Source organism: Myotis yumanensis, unplaced genomic scaffold (genome assembly GCF_028538775.1).
Source record: "Myotis yumanensis isolate MYYU_CA2020_CCGP unplaced genomic scaffold, mMyoYum1.0.hap1 SCAF_17, whole genome shotgun sequence".
NCBI classification, from domain to species: domain Eukaryota; kingdom Metazoa; phylum Chordata; class Mammalia; order Chiroptera; family Vespertilionidae; genus Myotis; species Myotis yumanensis.
Window position 1 is genome coordinate 34,514,499 of NW_027223768.1, and position 9,647 is coordinate 34,524,145.

Here is a 9,647-nt window from a genome sequence, read left to right on the forward strand (position 1 = left end):
GCATTTCAGGGACCCACACATGGGAGGATGAGGCACAGTGGTAAGACTTACTAGAGCTGGAGCAGACACAAGGGACTGTCCCCAGGTGCCGGTGTCTCATCCACCACCAGGTGGCTTAGCTTCGTCCAGCTGTGGGAGAAGCCCAGCCTTGTCTTCCCCGAGCCCAGAAGAGCCAGAGTCCAGAGATCGTGTGCCATTGCTCAGTACCCGAGGGGCACCAAAGGCTGCCATTGTTCACTTTAGTCCATGCCAGTGCAGCCTCAGTTCCCAGCTGTGCTCCTGCAGCCGCTGCCCTGCTGCACCCAGGCCAGCACGTGGAGCCCGTGCTTGGGTGCGCGGCTGCTACGGAGAGAACGTGCCCAACAGGTGAACAAATAGTGAACACGTGCTACCGAGAGGCCTTTAGTAGGCTTTGATTGTATGCCCTCAGGCTTGGGAAGGGGTAAGCTTTCTTTCAAACGAACCAATCTCTTTCCTGGCTCTTTGCAGGCTTGTGTTGGGTCTTCCCCAGATCCAATCTCTTTCCCAGATCTTCTGGGGTTTCATGCGTGCATCCAATCCAATCCTTTTCCCAGGCTAGACACCTCCCCTCTGTGGTCACCATCTTGGCTCCTACTGCGAATGCCTCAAAGTAGAAGGATCTCCCTCTGTAGCATCCTGGTTTCTACTGCACAAGTGCCTAGCAAAGGAATTTCCCCTTTATTGTGTATTCCTCCCCCACATAGTACCAGCGAGTGGACCCCTTGTACCTGGGGGGAGATTGGAAAGCAGGTCCTTCCTCCCTACACAGGGGGATGGAGAGGTGTTAATCCCTTTGCTGTGGGGGGGGGGGGGGGGGAGGGTGGGGGGGGTGGGGGGGGGTTGTGTGTGGGGTGGAGACAGCTATTCACTATTCTCTGGGGTATCAGCTATCCCCTGGGGTGTCTGAAGCTGTAGCTTCCAGACTTAAGCCTGATTAAGTGTAACTTCCAGACTCAATCAGGCCCAGCCAGTGTAGCTTCCGTCTCTTTTGTTAACTCCTAGCTGCCTGTGCTAACACAGGGATTGGGGCTATATTGAGCAGAAGAACTTTGGAGAAGTATACCGGTATCTATCTCATCTGTTCCCAATACCATTTTGAATAGTCTGTCCTTTCTCATCTGGTTGGCAATGTTAGCTCTTGTCATTCATCAAATTTCCACAGGAGTTTTAAAATGCACCGAGGATTTGTTTTAATCAGGTATAGTAAGGGGACAGGCAGGGAGATGACTGCCTTCCAAAGCAGTGTATTACCTACAATACCCCAGAGGGTTGATTGCATCATGCCAATGGGCCACCTGGGGAAGGAGCAGGGTCAGTCAGGAGGCAGGAGTAAGAGGAAGGCTTGGGCACAAGGCTTTGTTGTGGCCTTTGCAGGGAGGAGTGGGTGAGGCAAGGTAAGCATTTTAGGATTGGCTAGTTGGACTAATTTCAATTTCAGCAGTTCTGGGCTTTAGGGGTGGACCCTAGTTGGCCAATATCTGGCCCTAGGCTGATGTAGGACAGGGAAAGTATTGGCTTGGTAAGTGAACGTTAGATACAGGAGGTTGGAGGGGTTGGTTGGCTTGTACATGGAAGGCGCGGTCACAGGGAGTCTTTACTATCCCTAGGAGTGGGTCAGTCTTCGGAAAGGCAGTCTCTCCAAGGTCAGCGAGGCCCCAGGATGCCAAAGCCTCATAAAATACAGAAAACAAAAACCGTGATTAATAGTCCAATGGGGTCTCTATTCTGATCAATGTGTCCAGCTTGCGCTCATAGAAGAATGTCTTCATTACCAGAGCAACCCCTCTCACCTTGTTGGTTTAAATTGGTTGGTGGATTTTACTTGTCCCTTAGTTCTTGCAAATAAATTTTAGAATAAGCTTATCAAGTTCCATGAAAAATTCAGAATGTGATTTAGATAGAAATTTTGCTAACTTTATAAATTAATCTGGAAAAAGCTGAATCTTTACTCTGTTGAGTCTTCCTGCTCATGAACATGTTACATCTTTCCATTTATTGAAATTTTCTTTAATGTCCTCCAGTAAGATTTTTATTGTTTTCTCAATAAAGATCATGCTCATCTTTTGTCAGCTTTATTACTAGGTAGGCTTTTAATGTTTGTTGCCAAATTTTGTTGGAAATAAGAAGAATTCTTTTGTTGGGAACAGTATCTTTGAAAAAAATATGCTTTAAATGGTTTGTTGATGGTATATGGAATTGCAGTTGACTTTTGTCAGTACCTTTTGTCTTATAACAATGAACTCTTAGCAATTATAATAATTTTCCTGCAGATTCTTTTTAGTCTAATTTGTATACTTTTAATTTCTTTTTGTTTACCTGTGCCTCTACGACCTTTTTATTACACTATTATGTAAGTGATAATAGTAGGAATACTTTCCTTAGTTCTGATTTAAAGAAAATGCTTTTAACATTTTACCTCTTTTTAAAAATATTTTTAATTGATTTTAGAGAGGAAGGGAGAAGGAGAGAGAGAGAGATAGAAACATCAGTGATGAGAGAGACTCATTGATTGGCTGCCTCCTCCACGTCCCCACACTGGGGATCAAGCCTGCAACCTAGGCAGGTGCCCTGACTGGGAATCAAACCCTAACCTTCTGGGTTATAGATCAATGCTCAACCACTGAGCCATACCAGCCAGGCTTAATATTTTACCTTTTAGTGTAATTTTTGGTGTAGGTGTTGGGAGAGACCTTGTATCAAGTTAAGGAAGTTCCCATCCCATTCCTGGTTTGCAAGAAGATATTTTAAAGCAGAAATGCAGATGATCACAAAATTTTTAACCTTTCTTTTGTTAATGTAGTGCAGATTACTTTAAAAGGCTTTTAATTAATTCAAAATTATTATTTAGGTTAAAATAACACAATGTTTTAAATTAGAGCTTTATTAAATCAAGGTTGAGGTAAAAACAATAGAGTGAAATTATTGCAAGATCTTTATTAACTTAATCAGTTTTAGTCAATAAAGGGATTTGGGGTTAACTCAATATTAAAGAGCTCTAAATTGAGTTTTTTTCCCACTTGTAAGAAGGTCATAACTGCCAGTTTGCCAAGTCATTTGTAAAAATGTCTGGTTCTACGTACAGGCCTTTCTTCAACAATTGCATTAGTGAGGGAGAGTGATTGAAAAATGTAACACATTTCAGCTTGAAGACAATTTCATCCCCACCTCCCGGGAGCATCACTGCCTCCTGGCTCCCTAAGCTCCAACAGTAAGAAGTCCTGGAAGAATAAGAGGAAGGAGGGGTGGGGGCCTCAGCACTCAGCGCCCCTTCTTTCATTGCCCACAATTGAAGGTGCCAGCCTATGACATTTCAGGCCAGGTGTGGGTCCACACTGTAAAATACACATCTTGCATAATGCAAGCAAACTTGTATTTATTTATGGGTAAATATTAATCATTTTAGTCAGAGTAGATCCTTTTTCAAAAACCAGATACATTTTTTGATGAGTCATGATTTCATGAGAATACTGGGAAATGCTCCAGTCCCCAACTCCCTTGTCCATGGCCTGCTGTTGTGTGAGGCCTCTGGCAGCATGGGAGGTGTCAGAGGCCCCTCTCATGTTCAGGGGGGCTGGGTCCCTGGGAAGGGTGATAAACACCAACTTACCAATGCCCCTACATGGTAGATATCATGCCTTGATTAAAGACAACATGTGAATTCGGGCTGAGGAAATATAGACTAGACAACTGATCTGAGTGAATGAGAATAATAAAGAAGACTTCTTGCAGGAGGGAAATTATTTTTAGAAATTGAAGGATAATACTGTGTAACCCTCGGCTAGTTACTTAAGCTTTCTGTGCCTCAAGACTCATCATCTCCCATATGGAGCAATGACAGTGCCTACCAGATGAGGGGAGGGTGGTCCAGGAGGCCTCGGTGAGTTAGTGAGTTAACAGGGCCAGGCACCTGGTAAATGGTGGTTAGCAACATCATCTGACACCACAGCTTCACATTCTTGGACATTGCAGACACTTGAGGATGATAAGGCCTGAATATCCTACATAATAAAGAGCTAATATGCTGATTAGACCGAACAGCAGAACGACCATCCGGATGACCTTCCAGATGAAGCTGAGGCATCGAGCCTCTAGTGAAGTCTGAATAGACAATCAAGGACAACCAGGCAGTTGAGGAAAAATGGAACACGAAATTAACAATAATTATCATTAGCACTAAGTGCTTTCATTAAGTGCTTACTATATATCAGGAAATGTTTTAATCATTTTGCAGAGATGAAGTCACTTAATCTTTACAACTTTATTTCACAGAGAGGAAACAAAAGCATAGAGAACTATGCATTTTTACTTTATTGAAAAAATGACAACATCAAAGAAATTTTTGGAAAAGGAAAAGAAAACATGATTGTCCTTACTTCTATCCCTCATACAGAACATTTCATTTTCCTAAATTATTTTCTAGTCCTTGTTCATAGCCAACTTAAAAAAAAATAACTTTATTCTTTGTATAAAAATGCTGCATGCTCATTAAAAAGGCTCCGAGTACCTGGTCGGTGTGATTCTGGTTGAGCGTTAACCCATGCACCAGAAGGTCACCAGTTCGATTCCTGGTCAGGGCACATGCTGAGGTTGTGGGCTCTATCCCCAGTGGGGGGCTGTGCAGGAGGCAGCTGATTAATGTTTCTCTCTCAGCAATGTTTCTATCTCTCTATCCCTCTCCCTTCTTCTCTCTCTAAAATAAATAAAAACATTTTTTTTTAAAAAGCTCCAAGCAATAAAAGTACAAATAAAAGTGCAAAATAGAAAGATGATATTTAAGAACAGAATGCTTCTTGTGTCAAGTGATCCTTGACACTGGTGTGTCTATTGTTCATGCGTGAGTCACTGATGTAAAATATTACTTCATGAGCCCTCACTTGCATGGCTCAGTTGGTTGGGTGTCATTCAATGCACCAAAAGGCTGCCACTTCAGTTCCCAGTCAGGGCACATAACCAGGGTTGTGGACTCCATTCCTGGTGTGTGTGTGTGTGTTTGTGTGCGCACGCAGGAGGCAGCCTATCAACCTTTCTCTCTTGTTGGTGTTTCTTTGTCTCCCCCTCTCTTTTCAAAATATTTTATTATGAAGTACTAAACTACCTGATGTACCAAAAACTTTATCAGTCCCTAGATCAGTGATGGCGAACCTATGACACGCTTGTCAGAGGTGACGCACGAACTCATTTTTTCAGTTGATTTTTCTTTGTTAAATGGCATTTAAATATATAAAATAAATATCAAAAATATAAGTCTTTGTTTTACTATGGTTGCAAATATCAAAAAATTTCTATATGTGACACGGCACCAGAGTTAAGTTAGGGTTTTTCAAAATGCTGACACGCCGAGCTCAAAAGGTTCGCCATCACTGCCCTAGATTATACAATTTTTTAAAAAGATATTAACTTTTTTAAATCCTTGCCTGAGGATATGTTTTATTGATTTTAGAGAGAGCGAAAAACAACAATGTGAGAGGGAAACATTGATTGGTTGCCTCCTATAAGCACCCCGAGCAGGGATGGAATCTGAAACCTGGTATGTGCCCTGATCCGGGATCAAACCCACAACCTTTGGATGGACCGGATGATGCTCCAACCGACTGAACCAACCGGCCAGGACACGATTATTTTCTAGAACAAAAAATAAGGCCCTTTGTACAAGACATTGGAAACTGTGAGGGCTCTTCTTGATAATTTGTATTATCTTTCTGATAAATAAGTTCTTCTTGATATTTTCTTTCTGTTCATTAGAGACCCAAGGCTTTCACCTCTACACCAAAACCCCAACATATCTACTGTCCGCATCATAAGCACGCTGAGAAAATAAGGTAATACTTTTCTTAGCACCTGAGGAGATATTACTGACGTATGTAACTCCTGAAGAAAACTGTTATTCAGACTTTGGGGAAGGGTTTGAGTCTGAAAAAGAATCTGTTGAGAGAGAAGAAAGATTCATAATATCTCGTTTCAAAGCTCAAGGGGCCTTACACAGTCTCTAGCTCACCACTTAGGTGTAGAGGCCAGAGGGGCTGAGGGGGATGCGCAAAGTTACAATGAACTGAGACCAGAACCCGGGGTTCTGGATCGGTAGACATTTTTTTCTTTGAGTCTTAGAAAATGGGGAAAGAAAAAAAAGAGAGAGAGAGAGCAGGTAGTTGAAATAAAAGCTCAAGGTTGGCCATTTTATTAGTCAGAATATAAAGCTTTCTGGAAAGTTCCCTGACTTCTGAATAAACTTCAGCCAATTTCCAGATTAAACCAGTGAAAACTGTAAGACTCTGAAAGGTTTCAGAAAGCATCCTCTTGCTCTTTTAAATGCAAAATAAGCACATTTCAAAAGCACTTCCCATCTGCACCCTGAAAGGCTGGGTTTAGCCTGGGGAGAAAGGACTGTGGACTGGTGTCCCCCGTTTGGCTTTTGCGGCTCCCCAGTAGGGACCAGGGGATCTGTAAGTCCCCGGGCCAGGCCTCGAGCCGGCATTGACAGACATAAAGAAATGCTTGTGGGGCATTTGAGACCTCACATCCTCATGGTACCCTGTTAACACCGCTGGTTAAAATTAGCATAGATTTTTCATGATAGAGGCCTGCTCCCTGAAGCCCCACAGGGTTACTCCTTTGACCCCCAAGGCCACACACGTTCGGGGGGCCGGGGGGGGGGGGGGGTGGTATGCTGGTTCGTCCTGTACTCAACCCTAAGAACCCCTAATGTTTCCACAGGTGGGCCTCAGGAGCACCATACCCCAGATTCAGAGAATGGAATAACACCGAAGAGAAGGCCTACTGCACAGTAAACCTAGAACGGTTTCCAGTGGGCTTGACGCTTGCAGTGTTTGGCATCTTCATCATTGTGGTATTTGTCTACATAACCGTGGAAAAGAAGCCGCTCTTTGGTTAAGAGCTTTTGGAGCAGAGCAATGATTGCCTCAAGCCCTCCTGCGTCAAGGAAGAACGGGACTGCTCCGAAGGGGGAGGGTCAGCCCTGTAGCCAGGTAGTCTTCCCGTGCACTGTGCACTGTGCACTCTCACCGTTCTGTACCCTGGCTCAGCCAGGGGGAAGGAACAAGGGGAAGAACGAGAGCTGAATCTCAGGGACTTCTACGAGGCATGCTGGCCATCATTAAAGGTGCTTCTACACTGAAGGGCATTTCCCAAAAGGAAGCTGAGCCTGCATCTTTCTTTTCAATGAGGGTAACCAGCCATTGATTACATGTTATTCACTCTATTCACTCTGCAAATTGTATAGTCCACTACGGGAAAGGCCGCAACAGGTTAATGAACAAATAAAGAGTGCATCTGATGTGACAAACACAAGGAAATATCCAACATCACCCAAAAACAATTTAGAAAATGGCAGCATTTTCACCATTGAAACCTAGCAAGGATTGAACACATGAAGGCCTGATGAGGGAGTGATCATGGCCTCTGGGACCAGACAGAGTTGGGTAGGTCCCTGGCTCCTCTGTATATTGACGCTGTGAACTTGGATGAGTTGGTTGTCTTCTCTGAGCTTCAGTTTCAACTTCTGACACTAGAGGTAGCATAGACCTCTTAGGGCCGTGGTCGGCAAACTGCGGCTCGAGAGCCACATGTGGTTCTCTGGCCCCTTGAGTGTGGCTCTTCCTAAGCCTTAGGAGTACCCTAATTAAGTTAATAACAATGTATCTACCTATATAGTTTAAGTTTAAAAAATTTGGCTCTCAAAAGAAATTTCAATCGTTGTACTGTTGATATTTGGCTCTGTTGACTAATGAGTTTGCCAACCACTGCCTTAGGGTGATGAAGAATTTGAAGAAATAATGCATATAAGAGTACTTAGTATGGTCCATACATAACTGGTTATAAGCCTCCAATATAGGCTCGATAAATGCCTAAGTAGTGTTATACTCTGGCACAACATTTTTACTTCTGGGAGGAACTAATTCTAGATAAAAAGAACCCTTAAGCACAGAGAATTTGACTAGAAATTTTATGATAGCCAAAATGTAGAACCAACCCAAATATTGAACAACAGGAGAATAGTTGAATAAATTGGAGTAAAGCCTCTTGAGAGATGATTATGCATTAATTTAAAATGTTAACATTGAATTCATCATAAAAGATATGCTTATTTAAATTTTTTTATAACAGCTTCATTGGGATATAATTCACATGTCATATAATTCACCTAGTTAGGATGTATAATCCAACGATTTTTAGTATGTTCATAGAGTTGTACAACAATCACCAAAATCAATCTTAGAATATTTCTATCACCCCCAAAATGCTTTTTAACAATGATAAATAATAAAAGGAAACAAATTTGTTACTACTGTGTTATCACAACTATTCAAACAACTCGGGAAGAAAATATGTCAAAATGTTACCAGTATTTCAGTGATGGGACTCTGATTTCCTTTTCCTTATTTCTACTATTCTATATTAAGATTTCTCTAAGCAGGGTGTGTTAATTTGCTAATGAGAGAAAATAAATTTTAATTTTTAGAAATTGTGGACTGTATTACAGTTTGGCTGCAAGGAACATAAAACTCCAGTATGACCAGCTCAAACAAATAAGAATTTATTTTTAATCTCATAAAAGGACATTTGGAGCTTAATGTATATAATATTGTTAAAAATAGCCAAATGTGATATGAATCTGATTCAAATAAAGCAATAAAAATGATCAAGAAAATTAGAGACTGACTGGATAATTGGGGATATGAAGAGATGCTTGAACATATGGGGCAGCAGCAGCTATTCTGTGACCATGAGGTAAAAAGCATGAGAGAAAGGCTGAGGAGCTCACAGGGGCCTTGGCCTGTTACCTTTGAACCGCTGAAATGAGTTCTGCAGCTCAGGCCATGGCATTGATATTTAAGGCACAACTTGAGGGGAGATGGAGAGGTCAACAGACATTACAGGGTTCATGATTGATGGTAGGACAGGGTGCCCTGGGAGCACAGTTTTCTCAGGCGTTGGGAGTGGACCTGGGTAGCTTCCTGGAGAAAGTACTGCCATGGCTGAATCCAGCGTGATGAGTAGGATTCCGAAAAGTGAGTGAAGCTTAGGGAATGGTCTCCAGGCTGAGATAATAGTATGTACACAGGTTTCTATTAACAAGAGCAGGCAAGTGTGGGGACCACAGGAAAACTAAAGGGGGTGGTGAGAGATGGGGATGGACCAGAAGGTGGGATTCAGGTCATGTCATAGATAATTTGGGGAGCCTGTATTAAGGAGTTAAACTTTCATCTTGAGGCCAGTGCATGAGAAGAGGAACTCTTCTAAGAACTCACAACCCCTGCCTCTCTGATTGCAGTCCACAGGGGCAGTTTCCATGTCAGTTTCCACACTGGTTTCCTCAGCTCCCCTGGCTTCCCCTGAGCACTCGGGAGAGAGGGTTTCTAAAGAGTCAGCAAACCAAAGGAGCTGTTTGCCGAAACCCCTGAGGGACACGGGGAGCAGGGGTCAGTTCTCTGTGTGCTGGGTGCTGGCAGCAGCAGCAGTGGGCAGCTCAGCATTTGTGGGAGGCAGCGCACTTTGACACATACTTCAGCAGCGTGCCCTTGACGAGGACGGAGGAGCAATGCTAGGAGCGAGGGCAGCAGAGGAAAAATCAAGGGATGCTACCAGGTGGGGTGGCTCAGACAACCGTG

General features: G+C 43.1%; 1 protein-coding gene across 1 annotated transcript in view; it reads left to right on the forward strand.

Moving 5' to 3' along the window:
• LEMD1 (LEM domain containing 1) overlaps positions 1–6,910 on the forward strand; it is a 28,465-nt gene extending 21,555 nt beyond the window's left edge. The window contains exons 4-5 of the mRNA XM_070396611.1: positions 5,764–5,840; positions 6,733–6,910. Of these exons, the coding sequence (XP_070252712.1) occupies positions 5,764–5,840; positions 6,733–6,910 (255 nt within the window). The remainder of the gene's footprint in view (positions 1–5,763; positions 5,841–6,732) is intronic.
• Positions 6,911–9,647: the final 2,737 nt, after the last annotated feature.